The sequence below is a fragment of the Glycine soja genome, chromosome 14, assembly GCF_004193775.1.
Source record: "Glycine soja cultivar W05 chromosome 14, ASM419377v2, whole genome shotgun sequence".
NCBI classification, from domain to species: Eukaryota; Viridiplantae; Streptophyta; class Magnoliopsida; order Fabales; family Fabaceae; genus Glycine; species Glycine soja.
This window is the reverse complement of record NC_041015.1, coordinates 48,893,659-48,914,452: the sequence shown is the minus strand read 5'-3', so window position 1 is coordinate 48,914,452 and position 20,794 is coordinate 48,893,659. Positions and strand designations below refer to the sequence as shown.

The 20,794-nt window shown below is 35.7% G+C and overlaps 4 protein-coding genes across 9 annotated transcripts; 1 reads left to right on the top strand and 3 right to left on the bottom strand.

Annotated features, from left to right (window-relative positions):
- Positions 1 to 3,226: 3,226 nt before the first annotated feature.
- LOC114383642 (exocyst complex component EXO70B1-like) lies at positions 3,227 to 5,571 on the bottom strand. 2 transcript variants are annotated; one of them, XM_028343356.1, is made up of 2 exons: positions 5,141 to 5,248; positions 3,227 to 4,752 (listed from the first exon to the last, which is right to left on the bottom strand). In XM_028343356.1, the coding sequence occupies exon 2, from the start codon at positions 4,739 to 4,741 to the stop codon at positions 3,317 to 3,319; it is 1,425 nt and encodes a 474-aa protein (XP_028199157.1). In that variant the 5' UTR covers positions 4,742 to 4,752; positions 5,141 to 5,248; the 3' UTR covers positions 3,227 to 3,316. The 2 variants fall into 2 exon arrangements, with proteins under 2 accessions (XP_028199157.1, XP_028199156.1); XM_028343355.1 differs by having other exon boundaries at positions 3,227 to 5,571.
- A 2,165-nt stretch (positions 5,572 to 7,736) lies between these two features.
- On the top strand, positions 7,737 to 10,504 carry LOC114383164 (disease resistance protein RPP13-like). The gene is made up of 2 exons (XM_028342773.1): positions 7,737 to 8,235; positions 8,269 to 10,504. Exons 1-2 carry the CDS (start codon positions 7,767 to 7,769, stop codon positions 10,398 to 10,400), a joined length of 2,601 nt encoding a protein of 866 aa, XP_028198574.1. The 5' UTR covers positions 7,737 to 7,766; the 3' UTR covers positions 10,401 to 10,504.
- A 400-nt stretch (positions 10,505 to 10,904) lies between these two features.
- On the bottom strand, positions 10,905 to 13,253 carry LOC114384552. Of its 5 annotated transcripts, none has more exons than XR_003660717.1 (4): positions 12,874 to 13,251; positions 12,052 to 12,779; positions 11,816 to 11,951; positions 10,905 to 11,728 (listed from the first exon to the last, which is right to left on the bottom strand). XR_003660717.1 is itself a non-coding variant. In XM_028344244.1 (2 exons), exons 1-2 carry the CDS (start codon positions 13,025 to 13,027, stop codon positions 12,473 to 12,475), a joined length of 441 nt encoding a protein of 146 aa, XP_028200045.1. In that variant the 5' UTR covers positions 13,028 to 13,252; the 3' UTR covers positions 10,905 to 12,472. The 5 variants fall into 5 exon arrangements, 1 of the variants encoding a protein (XP_028200045.1); XR_003660718.1 differs by having other exon boundaries at positions 10,905 to 11,951; positions 12,052 to 12,240; positions 12,461 to 12,779; XR_003660719.1 differs by having other exon boundaries at positions 10,905 to 11,946; positions 12,874 to 13,253.
- Positions 13,254 to 16,063: 2,810 nt separating this feature from the next.
- LOC114384206 (exocyst complex component EXO70B1) lies at positions 16,064 to 18,507 on the bottom strand. The gene has a single exon (XM_028343858.1). The coding sequence runs from the start codon at positions 18,352 to 18,354 to the stop codon at positions 16,420 to 16,422; it is 1,935 nt and encodes a 644-aa protein (XP_028199659.1). The 5' UTR covers positions 18,355 to 18,507; the 3' UTR covers positions 16,064 to 16,419.
- Positions 18,508 to 20,794: the final 2,287 nt, after the last annotated feature.

The following is a 20,794-nucleotide window of genomic DNA, read 5'->3' as shown; positions in this document are numbered from 1 at the left end:
AATTTCACATCTCATAATGTCACAATCCATCATCATATGTTTACATGTATCTCACAAATTAACACATGTTTAAATTTGCACGCAACATGTTATTCCATAATTCATCACATATTTCATTTATAAACACTGCTCATGAATTATACAATACCCACGACCTCATACTCGTGTTTCAAACACGTTTAACATATTGCGCTACACACACACACACACACACACACACACACACACACACTCTCACACACACAGAGAGTAAATCACAATTAATTTAATATTACATCAAAAGAAATTACTACTAGGCATTAACCTTACAACTTCCTTTAATTTATTATTTTAGTATTACAATAAATATATACACATAACATGTTGATCATCGTTGTGGAAAAATTAGAACAAGATAATAATTTGTATAAAACAAGTCATTGAATAATATTATTTAGAATATAATTAACGTTACTAAAAAAAACTCAATTTTTTTAAGGATTCACACTCAACACAAGAACACATCAATTTCATAGCAATTTCTCATTGGGACATCACTGGTTCATCAAACATATATAATTCACAGTTATAATTATAAGGTTAAAATAAAAAATTACGGAAACACCTCAAAACTCATTCCAATTGATACTCTAAGAATCCCTACACATGTTCTCACTAATCCCAATTATGAATAACTCATCCCTTACCTCGATGTAGTCGCTCAAGCATTCTTCGTTATCAATTGTGGGGTTTCTAGTGCTCTCTAGAGCTCCTCATCCAGTTACTCTGTTAGGATTCCCAAACGTTAGGGAGAAGAAGAAGGGATTGAAGCCCCCATTCCATGGTCCTACGTGCAATGCATCTTTCTCCCTCCACAGACATTATTTTCTAAATCCCTACGCTGAAGACATGTGGAAATGAATCGTGAACCACATATCAAAATTTCATGACAATCCAACGGTTAACAAGTTTGGGATCATAGTTTTACTAAGATAGCTCTGGGTTTCTACGGGAAAGGAAAAGTTACAATGTGAACGGTATTTCTCTCAGCTCCGACATCTTTTCATAATTTCCAACGGTGGGATTTTTCGGAATTTAGTTTCAAACCATGTGCTTAAATTTCATGACGATGCAACGATGAATGATTCCGAGATCGTCATTTTTCTGAGACAAGTTTGATGGTCTGCGGGAAAAAAAAGGGTTTTGGGAGAAGGAGAGGAAAAAAACGAAAATGAGAGAAAGATAGGGCATGGTCAATATGAAAACTGACCTAACACGTCTCTATTTATACCTAGGGTACTTATAACTTATTGTTTACTCTATTTTTTTTATTTTATAAAAAGAAACTCTATTTTATTCTCTATCAAATAATAAATAAAATACTTTTTTTATTTTTTCTCAAACCATTATTTTAATCAATAAAGTTATTTCTTATTTATTTAATTATAAAAACCTCATCATTTTTCTTACTCTATTTATTTATAGATAACAATTAGTTTACGAAAAATGGGATGTTACAACCACAACATAGATCTTTTATTGCTACTATTACTAATGATGTTGACCTACATGTTATGAACAAGCTGCTTCTCAATCTCATTGGCAAATAGCAATGCAATCTGAGTTGGCTGCTTTAAAGGCAAATGATACTTGGTTTCTCACACCTCTTCCTCCTGGAAAGCAAGCTATTGGTTATCGTTGGATCTACAAAATCAAGCACAAATCAGATGGTTCTCTTAAACGCTATAAAGCACGGTTAGTAGCAAAAGGTTACACACAACTTGAAGGGATTGATTACCATGACACTTTTTCACCTACTGCTAAAATGGTTACAATACGTTGTTTATTACAACAATGCTTTGGTTACAATACGTTGGTCACTTCATCAACTTGATGTCCACAATGCATTTCTTCACAAAGATCTTTCTGAAGAAATTTATGTCTCTTCCTCCTAGTTTTCAGCGACAGGGGGAGAACCTTGTGTGTCGCCACAACAAATTCTTATATGGATTAAAATAAGTCTCTCGCCAATGGTTTGCCAAGTTCTCTACAGCTATTCAAGGTGCTGGATTTATTCAATCAAAAGCAAATTATTCATTGTTTACATGTAAGAAAGGGAAATCATTTACTGCCTTATTGATCTATGTTGATGACATCCTCATAACTGGTAATGATCTCAATGCCATAATTGTTCTTAAAAAGTTTTTGCATAATCAATTCCGGATTAAAGATTTGGGTGACTTGAAATATTTTTTGGGCATGGAGGTTTCTCGGTCAAAGAAAGGTATATTCATTTTGCAAAGAAAATATGCTTTGGAAATTCTAAAAGATGGAGGATGTTTGGGAGCTAAACCTGTGAATTTTCCCATGGAGCAAAATGTAAAATTGTCAGATGAAGGAGAATTGTTGAAAGATCCATCCCCATATAGACGACTTGTAGGATGCCTAATTTATTTGACTGTTACTCGTCCGGATATCACCTACTCAGTGCACATATTGAGTAGATTCATGCATGCTCCTCGCAAACCTCATATGAAAGCTGCCATGCAAATATTGCGGTATCTAAAGAACAATTCATGTCAAGGTTTATTTTTCTCTTCCCAAAATGATTTATCTTTACGTGCTTTTTGTGATTCAGATTGGGGAGGTCGTCCAATATCCAGAAAATCAACTACAGGGTATTGTGTTTTTTTTGGTATCCTCTCTAATTTCTTGGCGAACAAAAAGACAAAAGATAGTTTCTCTATAATCAGCTGAAGCAGAATATAGAGCTATGACAGGCACATGTTGAGTTGTCTTGGCTATGTTCATTGTTGAAGGATTTGGGGATATTGCACTCAAGGGCAGCACTGTTGTATTGTGACAACAAAGCAGCTCTTCACATTGCGTCTAATCCGGTATTTCATGAAAGAACTCGACATATAGAGATAGATTGTCATTTTATTCATGATAAAATTCAAGATGGTTCAGTTGCAACTGAGTATGTTCCTTCAACAGAAGAAGTTGCCGATGTATTCTCTAAACTACTAGGGAAGGAATCCTTTCTTACAATGAAGAGCAGGTTAGAAGTTCTTGATATCCACTCTCCAACTTGAGGGGGAATGTTAGGAAAGTCAATATTCTATGATTCTTATTATTATGAGAGTTAATTGTATCCCATGATTCTTGCTTTAAATATGGTAACAGTCAGTCATATTAGAATAACTTGATTGTAGGAATAGATTGCTGAGTTATTGGAGTAGAATCATCTAATTAGATATATGTATTTGTGTATATATTGACTCTATGATTCAGAATGAAAAAACAACCAAATTATTTTCATCTTTTCTTTCCATTTTTATACATAAGTGTTTTTAGAACTACAAACCTGAGATACAAACTTTAGAAGTCTCTGACTCATTGGCTTGGTTTCGAGAAACAAATGGTTGATTTGGTCTTGAATATCAAACATTCCGTATTTAATATACTCATAAGAATGTTTACCAAGAATATTTTGGAACCTCCCAATGAAGTTTCCATATGCTGGCAACAAAATGTTTTCTAGCGACATTATTATTTGTTCCCTCAGCTGCATATCAAAGGCAGCCCATCTAGATTGAATGCTACATAGATCCTTAAAGTGGTTGTTGAACAATTTGAGCTTGTCTTTCATAGACTCTGCGTTAGCATTAGGCTCCACAAACCGATCATCGTTCTCTAGCTTCAACAAGTCTAGCACCACATTCCAAGAGCTTCTTTGATAAAGTTTGAGGTTTTGTTGAATTTTTGCTGTGTATTTTTTGAAACAATCAACGTCTAACCCCGACTTTTCGGCACATAGCTCTACCAACCTCCAACTATTCATCATGAAAAAGTACCGTCTTTCTCCCAAATGTTTGCTCTCTGCCACCAATTTTCTCTCCAAACGCTTCATTATTCGATCAATCTGCACAGAAAGTGAAGATGTTCCAGCTCCATTATGCTCCGAGGTCTGATCGGCCAAACCAATGAGGTAACTCATGACATTAATGGTCATTACCTTAATCTTGCCATCCATGGCTCTTACCATTATCTTCGCCTCTGGGTTATGGAAAATCATATTTATCACTTTCATAAAAATGTCCCTGCTTGCTTCTCCTAATTCGTCATGGATTGCCATTGCTTTTTTTACCACTGACTCTGGAAACAACGATTGAAACTCAGGAATTTCGTCACGCCATGCCTCAAACATGCCAATGATTTCGAACCAACGCCAGTATGAAGGGCTAGCTCTCGCAAACACAACAGCAATATTCAGCAATTGAATTGAGGTTCCCCGACAAATATCAGTGAAACAAAGATCAGCCACATAAGAGAACCCCTGGAAGACGCTATCACAGAGTCGTCGCTCACTGGGAATTAGTGTTCCAAGAGCGACCTGGATAGCCTCAATACGTCTTCTAAGAATGTAATTTTCAAATTCCAACAATCTACTTTTCTCCTCCACATTAATCTCTGGCAAGCCTAATAAATTTATTAAGCACTCCTTTAAGCTTTCCCTCCTCCAGTTACAGTACACCTCGTAGCACTCCTTTGCAAACCCAACGCCCATTACCAGCTTTATATTTTTGCGAAGGTCATTGATTTTTCCCGAAGGTAGCGCATCAATCACAAAGTTTCTGTCAATTACTACTGGTTTGGAATTATCTTCAAGGTATTCCTTCACAAGCTTAGAAAGCATGTTGGTGACATTTGAATTGCCCTGCTGAAGTGCCCTGATACAAGTCATGAGTTGTGGCATCATAGTAGCATTATCTGTACGTAGCGAATTGACATCAATCACTAGTGAATGCTCATCTTGGACTCCAAGATTCTGGTATGGCATGGTATATAAAGAGGAACGAAGAATAATAAGGGCATAGCTAAAACCTACTCCAACAATAACTAATGCCAATTTAATCTTCAAGAGTTGTACTATTAGACATCCCAGGAAAAAATAAAAAAAATCCACTTCAAATCCACACTCAGTTTGCCTTGACAGGCTGAGGGACACGATAGCAAAGGCAGCAGAAGAAATCAAGCTATATGCATCTGGTTTTCGATTCACAACTTTATCCGCAAAATAGGAATACACAGATGTAATGGTCAAAACCAAGAATGCTAAATGAGCTTTGAATCGGAGATTAGTTGAGTGTTGCCATACCTTTGGAAAGAGACTCCAAAGGCAGATGAAGAGACTAAAAATACTGTAAAGAAAGATCTTCAACAAGCTCCACTCTCCGAAGAGAGAGTTGAAGGAGGAGCTGAGACCATAACAGAGTAGTCCAAGAATAGTTGAAACGAACCCCACATATCTCCATACTGCTTCCTTCTTCAGCCATCTCGCCATCTGGATGGTCAAAGAAGTCATGTTTTATCTGAAATGGGAAAAGAAATACTTTCACAGACAGATATGTGGTTAAAGTTGGATCCTCTAGAGCCTTTGCCTGCTGGAAAACATAAAGAAACTAAAGGTGTGTGGTTAAAGATTGAAAGAAGGAAAGAAAGAAAGATAAGGAGAGAAATAGGAAGGAGAAAGATAGAGAGAATGCTAGATAGATATACAGACTAGAGAGCAAGCATTTTTATTTTCTGGCATAGGATTAGAAACCCACCCATTTATTGAGAAGAAATTTAGAGTGAAGGAACAAAAAGTCTAAAGCAATTGACCTATCAGTTTGTTTTATTGTTTTTCCACACTGAAAGATCAATGAATTTATGATGAAATTTCAAGGAAATCACGCGTATGAAATTTTGAAGAAATGGACCAAAAGTCTTTCACAACAAGACAAGTTCCATAAAAGAAAAAAAGTTTAAACACTTTTAAATAAAATTCTTTGATTGGATTTGAAGATTTTTCTTTACAAATTTCTTTTTAAATTTTAAATTACGAATTTAAAGATTTCATAAATTAAATACATCCGGTTTTGTGGTTTTGTCACAAAAATATGAAAAGGTAAGGTTCTTCTGTTTTTATGACTTTCATACATGTTTTGCAATATTTTTTTTTCCTTTGCTTAATTTTGTCTTACAATCCATAGATTCATACAAATCGACACGTAAGATTGCAAAAGATAAATTTCAGTACACACACCCATTTGCTTCTTTTTTAAAAAAGAAAAACCAAGTATGCATGTTATCAAGCTTCGTAATTATACAAAATTTCACTGCTTTTTGTTTAACTAAAACCAAAATAAATATTAGATTTTTGTTCAGTTCAACTTTAATAATCTAATCAAATTTATTTTGATGTAGCTTAGACTTTAATTGTTATTGTGGTGCCATGGAACTACAATTCAATCAGTGAAGTACAGAGAATAGCACCAGCTAGGAGCACCGGAAGAAGCACAGCAGGAACAGATGGCCATATCTTCCAAGTCTGTGTTTTTTATACCAATCTTAGATGGAATATTGAATTATTTTAAAGTGTTGGATTCTTGGGGGCAGATTTGGGATGTTCTGTCAAATGAAGAAGTTGTGGACATTGTAGCATCTGCTTCACAGTCTACTGCTGCTAGAGCAGTGGTTGAGTGAGCTGTTGGGGCATGGAAGACAAAATTTCCTTTTTGTAAGGTTGATGATTGTGCCGCAGTTTGCCTCTTCTTTGATTCTGATTCAGATTTCAAGTCAACAGATACGAAACACAAGTTGATACGGGGGCATCTATTTATCTTTCATTTCCTTCGACAGCATTTGAGGGAATAGGGGGGTTATATATATATATATATATATATATATATATATATATATATATATATATATATATATATATATTTCTTATCTGGAGGAAAAGGGGTACCGGGCTTCTTTTTTTGTTGTTGCTGGAGGTCATTTTCCTTCTCTGTATATTTGGTAGATTTGGAGTGTTTGTAAATCCAAGTCTCTAGATTCATATTATATAGTCTGTTCTGAAATCTGCCGTTTTTCATTTGCATCATTCTTAGGTTATAGTTTCCAATTTAGTCTGTGAAAACATGAGAACTGGAAAGAATTGGATTTATTTCTTATGGACTTTTGTGTCAGGTTTTTGTACCTCCATGTTGTGTTGCCGTCAGGGATTAATGATATTGTCTGTGTGATCCTATTATGGGTTTTGTGTGGAAAATTTACTCTGACGGAAATTTGTCTTTAAGCTATACGAGTAAAACTGTATTTACCTTTTGAATTAAATTTTATTATTCCATGATTTTAACTTAATTTTGAGAAGGATAAATTATTTTTTAAAAAAGGCTTATTTGTCAAGGGAAGGTGTGCTAAGTACTAACCCACGAAGGAATGAGCGAAGTGAGGATGGTAACATGTCAAATAAATTTGGAATTTAGATCCCAAAATTTTGAAGTGTTAATTATTGTAGGAATTTACTCATTTCATGATAAAACTTGACATGGAGTACCGGACTTAAAAAAGAAAAACTTGACATGAAGTGGAGTTCGAGTCAAGTTTTCTCTCAAGGCAAACTGGATTTATTCTCCGTACGCACTTATTAAACAAGGTTAAAATAGTTAGGTTTGATTGACATTTTGGCCTTCAAGGTTGTCTTTATAATTTTTTCATATACCAAAAAAGTTATAAATTTTAAGTTCTGTACACACGTATAAGTTAAGTTTTAATCTCCGTTATCAACGCAGCTAGTATGTATGTGGCCATTTGTCATTAGAAACGCGGGTCCACGAATATTCGCGTCCTTTTCTTGTATTGGTGTCCATTTGTCATTGTTCCTTGTCTACTCCGGATACTATCTGTCCACAAACTCTCTAGAGTTTCCACGCAAGATTTCCTGTTTCACAGAAATGGCTGATAGTGTTGTTGCTTTTGTGTTAGATAACTTGTCTCGGCTGCTTGAAGATGAGCACAAGTTGCTTTCTGGCGTGGAGGACAAAATCAATTCTCTGTGCAATGAGCTCAAGTTTATAGACATCTTCCTCAAGAATTCTGAGGGCAAGCGCAGTCATGAGATGGTGAAAGAAGTGGTGAGCCAAATCAGAGATGTTGCCCACAAAGCTGAAGATGTGGTTGACACCTACGTTTCCAGCATTGCCAAACAAAAACAGAGAAGCAAACTGAGCAAGTTATTCCACCTCAAAGAACATGTCATGGTGCTTCACCAAGTCAACTCTGACATAGAGAAGATCAGGAGTCGGATCGATGAGATCTATAAGAACAGGGACAGATATGGCATTGGAGAAGGTGAATTCCGAAGCGAAGAAGCTGCTGCAGAAGCAGAATCACTCCTCAAAAGAAGGAGGGAGGTAGAGGAAGAAGATGTAGTGGGCTTAGTGCATGACTCAAACCATGTAATTCAGGAACTCATGGAAAGTGAGTCACGTCTTAAAGTTGTTTCCATAATTGGAATGGGAGGGTTGGGTAAGACCACTCTTGCCCGTAAGATCTATAACAACAATCAAGTGCAGCTGTGGTTTCCTTGCCTTGCATGGGTTTCTGTGTCCAATGATTACAGACCCAAGGAATTTCTTCTCAGCCTTCTCAAATGTTCAATGTCATCCACATCTGAAGAATTAAGTGAGGTAGAACTGAAGAAGAAGATAGCAGAATGGTTGAAAGGGAAGAAGTATCTGGTAGTGCTTGATGACATCTGGGAAACCCAAGTATGGGATGAGGTTAAAGGAGCCTTTCCAGATGACCAAACAGGTAGTAGAATTCTCATAACAAGTCGCAACAAAGAGGTGGCACACTATGCTGGAACTGCGTCTCCCTACTACCTTCCCATCCTCAATGAAGATGAAAGCTGGGAACTCTTCACAAAGAAGATTTTTAGAGGGGAAGAATGCCTGTCTGATTTAGAGCCTCTGGGTAGATCCATTGTGAAAATTTGTGGGGGTTTACCACTTGCCATTGTTGTTTTAGCAGGACTCGTTGCCAAGAAGGAGAAGTCACAAAGAGAGTGGTCAAGAATCAAGGAAGTGAGTTGGCATCTTACAGAGGATAAGACTGGAGTGATGGATATACTGAAGCTTAGCTATAACAACTTGCCTGGAAGATTAAAGCCTTGCTTTCTGTATTTTGGAATCTATCCAGAAGACTATGAGATCAGTGCAAGGCAATTGATCAAATATTGGATCGCAGAAGGGTTCATACAACCACAAAAAACTGGAATTGCAGATACAACAACAGAGCTGGAAGATGTAGCTGACTTTTACTTGGATGAGCTGGTGGATCGCAGCTTAGTGCAAGTGGCAAAAAGGAGGAGTGAAGGGGGTGTCAAGACATGTCGGATTCATGATCTTCTACGTGATCTTTGCATGTCAGAAAGCAAGTCTGATAAGTTTCTGGAGGTTTGCACAAACTCCAACATTGATACCGTCAGTAATACCAATCCCCGTAGAATGTCCATCCACTTGAAACGAGACTCGGATGTCGCTGCAAACACATTTAACAAATCATGCACTCGTTCTATGTTCATCTTTGGTAGTGATAGAGCGGACCTAGTTCCTGTTTTGAAAAACTTCAAGTTGGCCCGTGTGCTTGATTGTGATATGTTTCATGGGTTTTCGTCTTATTCAGTCCCCAGAGATTTGAAGAGGATGATCCATCTAAGATACTTGAGAATAAAAGTGAAGCACCTTCCAGATTGTGTATGCAGCCTTTGGAATCTAGAAACACTGCATGTAAGATATCGTGGGACAGTATCCAGTAAAATTTGGACGTTGAAGCGACTGAGACATCTTTATTTGAGTGGGGATGGGAAGTTACCAGTCCTCATGCCAAAAGCAAATAGAATGGAGAATCTCCAAACCCTTTTGTTATCAGGTAAGCATCCACAACAAATTATTTCCCTGTTGAACAGTGGCATATTTCCTAGGTTGCGAAAATTAGCTTTGCGCCTTCCTAATGAATCATGTATGTTATCAAGTCTAGAGCGCCTCAGCAATCTTCATAGCCTAAAAGTAATTCGCGGTTTTGAACTTCCATCAGACACCAATGCGTATCCATCAAATCTTACCAAGATAACCTTGGATCTAGCTGCATTCCTTGATCCCCAACCTTTCTTGAAGACACTAGGACGACTTCCCAACCTTCAAATCTTGAAACTAACTCCAAACGTCCGTTATATTCTTCTTGATATTGGCAGGGGAGAGTTCCCGCAACTTCAATTGCTTCATATGAGACAAATATATGTAAAACAATGGAAATTAGAGAAACATGCAATGCCTCGACTTCGACATCTGGTCATTGATAAATGTTATAGATTGTCTGAGCTTCCAGAAGAACTTTGGTCATTGACTGCCTTACGACTGGTGCATGTTTTGTGGCCCCCCAAAGAATTGGCTAACAGTCTAAAAGATTTGGAGCCCAGGAATGGCTGTAAGCTCATAGTCTCTAATGCTTCACAAACGTTGGAGCTAAGTGGGTCTGTACAATATTTACATTTCCATTTTCTTTGTCCAAATAAATTTCCAATTTGAAATAGCAGGAAATTCAAATTGAGAATGGATGTTGCTTCCTTGCCGTGTATGGAGTTGTGTCTCATGATTACAGATTTATATTACCTAAAGTATTTTTTTCTTTTTGTGAATAATATATTAAATTAAGGGGGCATCATGTAAAACAAAAGTTTTTAGTTTGTTGGAAATCATATGTAAAAAAACTTATGTTTGATATATATTGTTAAAAACTAACATTAATGTATAATGGTATTTTTTAAGAATATTTTTAAAAAGTTTTCATGAAAAACTTATGTGTATATATAGCTTAACTGTATCTAATTTTAAATTACTAACCATTCCTCACAACATATTATTACTACACTACAAAAGTGATCCTACAAGTAATTAACTTTATCATAGTCGTCATAGCCATCGGAAATTAACCATATTCCTTCACATCCACTCAAAAGAAAAAGAAAAAATAAATAAATTCATTTAGCACGTCTAATTGTTGAAGCTAATTATTCAAATGACTAAGAAAAATATTATAAGCTAATTATATGAAACTAATTGCAAAACACGATTATGTTGTGCTTAATATGGTTTTCTGCAAGGGAAACTTCCTGCAACTCCAAGTGTTTCATATAAGAGGAATAAGAGTCAAATATTGGAGATTAGAGAAAGATGCAATGCCCCAACTTCGACATATGTTCATTATCCAATGACCTGACTTGTTTCTTCCTCAACAACTCTGGTCAGTGACTATCTTACTACTAGTGCATATTAAGTCGCCCCCGGAATACTTGGCTGACAAACTCCAAAAAGTTGTGTTGATGAAAGGTTTTAAGCTCATAATCATTTAGTGCTTCTCATAACTGCTGGAATAATGGCAATGCAAGTGGGTTTGTCCTTTTGTCTGACATTGCTGAGTTTTGTTATAGTCTTACTAAATCCATCATGATAACGTGTAGTGGTTCTTATCATTCTGTATCTTTCTAATCTTATTGCCACACGTGTTGTGACATTGCTGAGTTTTCATAAGAGTCCTCATTCCTTTTGTTATAGTCTTTCTAATCTTTCTAATCTTATTGCCACACATATTTGTACTTTTCTGTTCTTTATCTTCCCTTATGCTTCTGCAATCATATTAATTCAGCTTCATCTCTTTTCTCTCTGTTCTTTATTTTATTATTTTTCTGTTTTTCTGGCCGAGTGATAGAGAGGAGTAAAGGAATGAGGACTTGTTTCAAGTAAGAGTAACTCCAAAATAGCAAAGAGACTGAAAAGGGAATTTCTGAGTAATGATTTCTCTGCCTTCTTTCATTCCGTGCTTGGATACATATAGGATAGATTTTTCCCCTAACAACCTGAGGATACGAGTAATAAATTCAAACAGAACTCAGATTCTAATAAAAATATGAAAATGATCAATTTTAGGTGATAAAAGTAATTACTCTTAAAACTAAATGGTAGAGCTAGTGTCCAACGTAGTCCTTCGGCCACACTGAAGTAGTCTTCTCAAGCTTGGGTCTCTTTTTATGGGGCCCAACACTCATTTCTTGTGTCCTTGTGTCACTTGGACCAACTGGCCTATAGTGATAAGACATATTTGTTATGTTCGTAACACCGAGTTTCTATTAGAATGCTGTTACTTGGAATTTGAGAAGGAATTGGAGTGAAAAAATCTTACTGAAAGCAGCAATGGCATTGCACTTAATTGTGGATTGAAGCCATTAAATTGTGATAGTGATGTTTTGCAACCGACTGTTGATTGCAAAGGGTATATATGGTCTTGTTCAAATCTATCTGGAGCACCTTATTGATCTTGTACAAATCTATGCGGATTCACACAAAGATGATCCAGTGAGGCTTCTCAAATCTGTTATAAAAGTATTTTAATTAATTTACTATTAACAAAATCAAACTAATAATCCCAATTATTCACTAATAACCAATAAATCATTGTGCCACATAACAATTAGATTGGTCAATGTTATTAGGTAACGATCAACTCGGGCAAATGGACGAAGGCATCAAAATTGTTACTTTTGAAAATCAGAAGGATCCAATTTTACAATTAGAAATCGAAGAAGTTGTACCTGTTCTATCAGCTAACATACGAATTGTTCTAAAATTAGCTCCAAGTAGTCCATGACACAACAGGTCATTGGATTCTCCTTGACATCTGGCCGAACAATTACCTTAACAAATGGGTTATGGTCAATACCTGCTACTTCAGATTTATCATCAAGGTACTCAAAAAGTATGTTGGTGAGATTTGAGTTTCCACGCTGAAGCGCACTGATACAAGTCATTAGTTGTTGCATCATCCTAGCATTGTTGACATCAATCACTACAGAATCATCTTGGACTCGAAGATTCTCGTATGATGTGGTGTCTATGGTTTTCCATTCACAGCTTTATCAGCAAAATAGGAATACACAGATGTGATGGTCAAAACCAAGAATGCTGAAAGAGCTTTGAATAGGAGACTAGTTGAGTGTTGAGATACCTTTGGAAACAGACTCCAAAGGAAGATGAAGATCTTCAACATGCTCCATTCTCCAAATAGACAGCTGAAGGAGGAGCTGAGAGCATAACAAACAAGTCCAACAACAGTTGAAACAAAAACAACAAATTTTCATACTGCTACCTGCGTCAGCCATGTCACGATTTGTGTGGTCAAAGAATTCATGTTCTATCTGAAATGGGTATAGAGAATTACTTTCACAGACAGATATATGGAGATTATAGAGCAAGCATTTTCCAGAAGGATGAGAAGCCCATCCGTTTCTTCAGATGAAATTTCTAGAAAAGGGATAAAAAAAACCTGGTCTCGGATAACAAGTATGAAATTTCCACCAAAGGAACCATAAGTCTAATAATGCAACTCATCCACACTGAAGAGTCAACTACCACACCAAAGTGTCAACTCTCGCATTACAAGACAAGTTTCATGAAAGGAAAAAGTTGAAATGCAAATTAAGCAAGTTCACTTGCTAATTTTGTAGATGTAATTAGTATTCACTGCATACAAGTAGTTAAGTTTCTTAACTACTTATATTGATTAATTAATGATCTAATTTTACCTAATTCAGATAAATATTTACTAATGATTCTTTCAAATTAATTAGTATCCTTTCCTTATTTAGTTTAGTAGATTCACTTTCAATCAAAAATAATAAATATCTCTCTCACTTATTAAATAGATTCATTTCCTACAATATTTTTCCCTAAAAAAATCCAAATAATATTTAAACACCATAATGATATTCAACAATTTCATTTATTTTAAAAGATATAAAAAGAACAATAGCTTTTTTGCCTAGCTATCTACTATTGTCCAACATATATTTTCTATGCAAGATTTTTATGACACTTTGAAGAGGTTATGAGATTCAAAAGTTGACTATAGAACAACAACATAATGTTACGTTGAATAGAAATAGAAGGAGAATTGATATTTTTGACGGAAGAAGGAGAATAGTTATTATTATTTATTGGAGGGAGAGGTATTATAAGAATTATTGTTTTTACTAAAGGAATTGAATTTATTTAATAAATAAGAAAGAAATCTGTTTTTTTTAGGAAAAATATCAGGAAATGAAAAATCGATGAATCTAATTATGGTCGTTTAAAAAATGAATATAATAATGTCTTTAAAATATTATTTTTATCTTTTTCGAAAGAGATAAGTTATTTTATTTGGAGATAAAAATATTATAGGAAATGAATCTATTGATTAAATGAGATAGAGATATTTATTATTTTGATTGAAAGTGAAACTATTAATCTAAATAAAGAAAAAATAATAATAAATTTGAAAGAATCATTAGTAATAAGTGTTCATCTGAATTAGGTAAAATTAGATAATTAATTAGTCTTATTTTGTGTAATGTTGCACACATTAGAAAAAAAAATGTTATATTTTTTTCCTTTCATACATGCCTTGCATTTTTTTTCATATTTTTAAATTGTTTTATTTTTGGCTAAACACAAGGTATCTCTTGATTGATCCTTTGAGGTATTGATATTCAAGGATTGACATCTTCCAATAAATATTATTTCATATGCACAAATCCAAGGATCGAAACTCAAACCATGCTTGAAGTGCATGATGATTTGTCATTCCATAATTAATGATTTGTCATAACCAATAGATTTCACCAAATCGACACATAATATTGTAGAACATGAATTTTAGTACACACACATTTAGCTATTTTCATAACAAAAAAATGGAGGGTATCAAGCTTCATAATTAAATCAAATTTCACTCTTTTTGGGGATCTAAAATAAAAATATCTTGAATTTATTTAAAAATAGTTATTGAATTGTGATCAATTTAACAACAATAATCTAGTATGATTTATTTTGAGGTAGCTTAAACCTTTATTGTTATTGTGGTGTCGTGAAACTATAATTCAATCACAAAAGTATAGTAAAGTGAATCAAGTGATTGGACACAAGTAATTAATGTGTTGAATTTAAAATTAAAACCGTTCAAATATTATTTAAATTCGATCATTAACAAAAACAATTTTTTATTAGACTTTAGCAACATATCCCGTCCCAACTGTAAATTAGTTAGATCAGGTTTTAATTACCTCCAACCATACAAGATGCCCTCTTCCAGAGCCAGGACTCCTAAGATGACCCCTAAGATGACCTTACATACATTTACCGGCAAAGTTGGACAAACTAATGTCTTGTTTACCTATATCTATATATAAAGGGAATATCCTCGTTTACACATTTTCTTATATGTTTTTACCCCTTAATTATATTGAAACCTTGTTTACATAATTGCCTTCACAGCATTTTGGATATTATGTTTAATCTTAAATTTAGTATGATAATTGTTTCTCGCCTATCAACAAAATTGTTTTGCACATGATAAACCACAAGTTAAAAAAAAATCTAGTTTAGAAAAACAATCCTAATCCTAAATATCTCAAAATTTAGTTGGCAAGTGGCTGTCTACTTTGATATTTTCTTTTTGCTAATCCGTAAATAAATGCTACGAATTGTTAACAGCAATGCATGACTTTAACGAATTCAGAGTTTAGACAAAGCTGGCTACGATTCAGGTAATGAAAAAGCTTTAGGTGTGTGGTCATTTTCGTCTCCAACTTTTAGGACATTTTCAAAATTTCGATTGCAGTGAAATATGTTAAATAATAGAATCAGTTAACACTATAGATTAGAGATTTAGGCTGATGGTAATTAGAAATCAGCTATGGGGTTTCGTGTTCTCACTTCAGAATTAATATTTGGTATAAAGATAGGAAGAAGATCGCTCCAAACACGGGGGAAGGTTAATGCTACACTGCACATAAACCACTACTTGAAATAAACAGTACATTGCGCTTTATCTCCTTTAACTAGAGTAAAACAAAAGCAAAAATATCGTTGATTGGCTCAATCAAATTCCATCGACACAGAATCTCTCTAATTACTAATTAGTAGTTAGAACAACCAATTAACTCTTAACTTGTCCTGCATATCAAACATCTTTCATGAACTAATAAAAATAAGAACTCGTAAAACTCTAATATACTTTGGAGGAATATTCTGATCCTTAAGGGACTAAAGAACGGATTCAGTTTTTTAGGACCAATAAGGTTAAAATATTCGTACATGAACTATTTGTAAATCGTCGAAGTATTTGTTAAACTTTTTGGAATAGAACCAAGCAAATCTACTCAAGGAAACCCAAAAAACGTACATAAATGATATAACATACAAAATTGCTTGATTCAGTAAAATACATACTGATACTATACTATTCTAAGCCCTGCACAAGAAAAGAGTTGATGAAACCAATGACCAATATAAGAACCACCTCAAATGTTACAACACAAAGGTTAATTTTGTAACTCGTAGCTCTTACTTGAAAATCCTTTTTCAATCCTCCACTATGATGCTAAGAAGAATAACATACAGTAGTATTTATAGTACACGACTACAAGACTACAATTTTGTGATAATCAAAACATTGTATTTTAATTTTAATTACACTACAAATACACAAGAAGAACTAGTAGCAGCTTCACCTTCACTTTCGGCTACCAGTTGATCCACTGCTTCCCTGAAACAAACCATTGAGTCTTGCTTGAATTTCCTCCGTTCCATACTCAATATACTTATCAGCATGCTTTCCAAGCTCAGGAACACTCTGAAACCTTGCAACAAAGTTTCCATACGCAGGAAGCAAGATTTTCTCAAGCGAAATTCTTATTTCTTCCCTAAGCTGCTCATCAAAGACAAACCATGAAGACTGTTCCTTGCATATCTCCTCAAAAACTGTGTTAAACGACTTGAGTTTCTCCTTCATTGACTTTGCCAAGTTAATATGGGGCATTGACCCATTACTATCCAACTTCAGAATCCCTAATAGCTTATTCCACGAGCTTCTTTGATAGTGCACATGGAATTGCCTAACTTTTGCAGCGTGTTTTCTGATCCAATCTTCTCCCAAGAGGGTTCCCAATTCACTATCTTTGGTCTTCTGAACAATGTACCTCCCATTGTTCATCAAGAAAATATAACACAAAGCAGGGTCCTTGTAAATTTTGGACTTTGCTTCCAAATTGCTCTCCAACAGTTCCATAATCCAATCCATTTGCACTGACAGAGAAGAAGAGGAAGGAACCCTATCATCAAGCTTTGGGTACTCTTTCAAGCCATAGTCTTCAAAAACCTGCTCCAAGCTCTGCCGTGACCGACATGCGGCACGGAGGTAGTTCATCACATAGCGAGTGATCGGATGAAGTCCGCCACCAGGAACTGCAATCTTTGCCGGATCCCGGCGAATCAAATTCTCCAGCTCCATAAAAATTCCCCTAATCGCTTCCCCCAACCTCTTCCAAATCGTAATCGCTTCATTCCTGAGCGACACACTAAACTGATCAGAAAACAGAGCCTCGAACTCCGGAAATAGGTCACGCAGCGTCTCGAACACGTCGAGGATTCGGAACAGCCTTTCCGGCGACCGGCTCCCGATCGCGACGGCGTCGGCGAAATTCAGCAGCTGAATCGCCGATCCGCGGCAGACCTCCATGAAAGAGAAGTCCGCGGCGGAGGCGAATCCGAAGAAGACGCGGTCGCAGAGACGGCGCTCGCTGGGGAAGAGGATCTTGAGAGCGACGTTGGAGGCTTTAATCCATTTCTCAATCTCGTCTTCGAGGTCCTGCCACGTCATCTTGTGAACCTCCTCGATGCTGAGCTTCTGTAACCCTAATCTCGACACGCTTTCTTCCAAGAACTCCCTCCGGCAACTGCTGTACACATGCGAGCACTCCTTCCCGAAGCCTCCTGCCACCATTCGCTTCGTGATCTCGTGCAGGTCGTTGATCGTCCCCGACGGCAGTGCGTCGATGACGATGTCGAAGTCCGTGACCGGCAGCGCCACCGGAATCTGCTCCTCCTCGTCTCCTCCTCCTATTCCAACGTTCCGCGCTTCTTCTTCTTCTTCGTCGACGTCTTCGTCTGACTCGAACGGCAAATTCCCCGCTGAGTCGCCTTTCCGGTGGCTCCGAGTGAGGTCGAAGGCCTCGCCGCCGCGCTCCATGAGCGAGCGGAACTCGTCCTCGAGGCGGAACATGGCGTGCTGGAGCATGTCCTCGGCGCGGACGAGGCAGGCGGCGACGGACTTGTCGGAGGCGAGGTGGTTCCACTCGGCGACGACGGCGACGAGCTCGTCCACGGCGTCGAGGAAGGCAGCAGAATCGGCGGCGTCGGCCCAGATTGTGCGGTCGGAGGAGACGTAGGGAGAGATCCGGCGGTCTAGGGATTTGAGGGAATGATCCAGTGCGGCGCAGCCTCTGGGATCCACATCTGCGCCCTTCTCAGAAAGATTCTCTCTCGAGAATCTTCCATCGAAGTTCGATAGTATTTGGAATATGTCATCAGACATGGTGTTGTTGTGGCCCAGCGTTTTGGCTATGTGCCGCGCCACAGCGAGTAATTTCTCTTCTCCGTTTTCGGACATTTTTCAGCGCAAGTTAGTTTGCTTCAATTTCATCACTTGCACTGAAGGAAAAGAAGAGGGGCAGAGAAGTGTGGAATGACCGTTATGCCCCTTGGGAGACGCGCTTTGTTGAATAAGTTGAGGGCAAAAGTGGAAATGGGAGACAACGCGGAAATAGAGAGCAGAGACCAGAGAAGAAGAGAGTGAACGTGGGTTGCGGTTTCTTTGATTGGTAGCTTTGTTTTTTTCTATTGCTTTTATGTTTTTATTCGTTGATTTTAGTACTTGATAATTCCAATTTCCAACCTTGCTATTAAGTCTTTTGACCTTTGACTCCACTTTTTAATGCAAAAATAGAAAAAAATGGGGAACGACTGGTAAATATCGATGTGATGCATAATTCTATTTCTTAAGTTGGATTTTTTGGGTCACTAATTTTATCTTTTTTGTTACTGTTTAGATTTAGTATTTATCTTCTCTCTCGGATCATCAGCAAAAATTAAAAAAAAAAACAAAAATTATCTTCTTTCGGAACCCAATTGGTCTATGAATCTTTTGATTTATCTTGCCGTTCTTCGTGTCGTTAGTTCTCTTTGCTTTAATCACACTTTTCAGGACGTTGTTCAGTCGTTTTCAGTGTGAAATATCGCAGGGTTTTTTTAATAGGAAAATCCAATCAGAATACTTTTTTAACCACTTTAGATTAAAATCAACTTGCAAACTTTATCTTATATAAGTACAAAAACTAGGTATTAAAATAATCTATGGCGTTTATTTTTTGTGTAATGGTATTAAATGCTTGAAATAAAGTATTATGAGTAAGATGTTTCTTTTTTGAAGCCTTCCTTGAGAGTGGAGACCCTTCTTGATATCTGTTTTCGTGCTAAACAATGGCAGGTTCAATTTGCATATGCCAAAAGATGAACTATGAAAGCTAATATGGCGGTGTGGAAGTGGTGGCGGATGAACTATGAAAGCATTTTGGTTCCCACCATAAACACTTGGAAGACATTTGATTCACAGGAAATCATGTTTTTATTGAATATGATGATAACTAGGAATATTGTTTTCTGGATATATTAAAAAAAACATGTTTGGTTACATTTTAATATTTTTAGGATTATTTTTTAAAAAAAATTAAAAATAAGTAAATAAAAAGTAAAAGAGAAGTTACATGTGATTTCTGAGTCTGACTTCCTATATTTTTATGGACCTCTTAATGAGAATAAAAGTGTTAAAAAACATAATAAAAAAAGGAAACTGCAACATTTCAGTCTTTCAGGTTTTTTCATATTTTTATGAAAATATCATATTCTCATCCTTTCCCATGAGAATAAAAGTATTAAAAAACATAATAAAAAAAAAAGGAAACTACAACATTTCAATCTTCCAGAATCAACAATACTTAAAAATAAATTTTAAAACTTGTAACAAACATAAAAAATATTAAATTCCCATATTTATATTTTTGGGAACAGATTTTTAATCGTAAAACAACTACATCCTTAATACTCCAGAAGTACCTCTTGTGAGCTAACAGAGGAGAGGTCCCAAAATCTGGCACATGAACTAACAGAGGAGTGGTCACAGAATCAGGCACCTGCCCTAGCTTGCCAATAATGAATCTCAAACATAGTTAACCATGCATAAATCATTTTGGATAATCTTCTATCATCTACAATAATAACAAATGCGATAGATAAATTTGGTTCATATTTTTTTTATTAATTTACCTCTTATCTATCATTTATAATCCTATATTTCTACCGTAAAAAAAAAATCCTATATTTCCATTTTTGTAATTCTCTTCTCTATTGCTCACTTTGCACCAAAGAGGACCCGCTATAAACAATTCTTTTAGTCTTTCACATTCCATTATATATATAATTCATATGAAAAAAAATGTTAAAAATATTATAATTAAAATAAAATAATTATGAAAAACACGGTTGCATAAGGTAAGTTAATTGAAATCATATCAATAATTGCATAAGATGAATTTGGACCAACAATAGAGGTAATAATACAATCATCAATTTATCCCAAAATATGAATAGTTCGTCAACTTCATAATACCAAACATGAAACTGTTATTTGAAGTGATTTAGCTAGCTAGTTAAGCTATCTACATATCAAGATTTGCTAAAAGCATGCAGTTGAAAATGTAATGGTGAGAACCAAAATATCAATCAAACCCTTATTATTTTATTAGATGTGTTTCAATTTTCTATTTTTCAATATGAATTCTTAGACACTCATTAGTATGATCTAATGGAATAAACAGAGTATTAATCTACTACTAGCATTTCATTCATATTCAGCGGGGGGAAATGGTATATTTACAACAGTTAAACGACCTAGACTACTTTAAATTGAGTAACACGGTTGATTAAAAAAAAACATGATTTTTAAAAAATTTATGATTTGTGTTTGCACGTGTATACATTTTACCAAAGTCAGT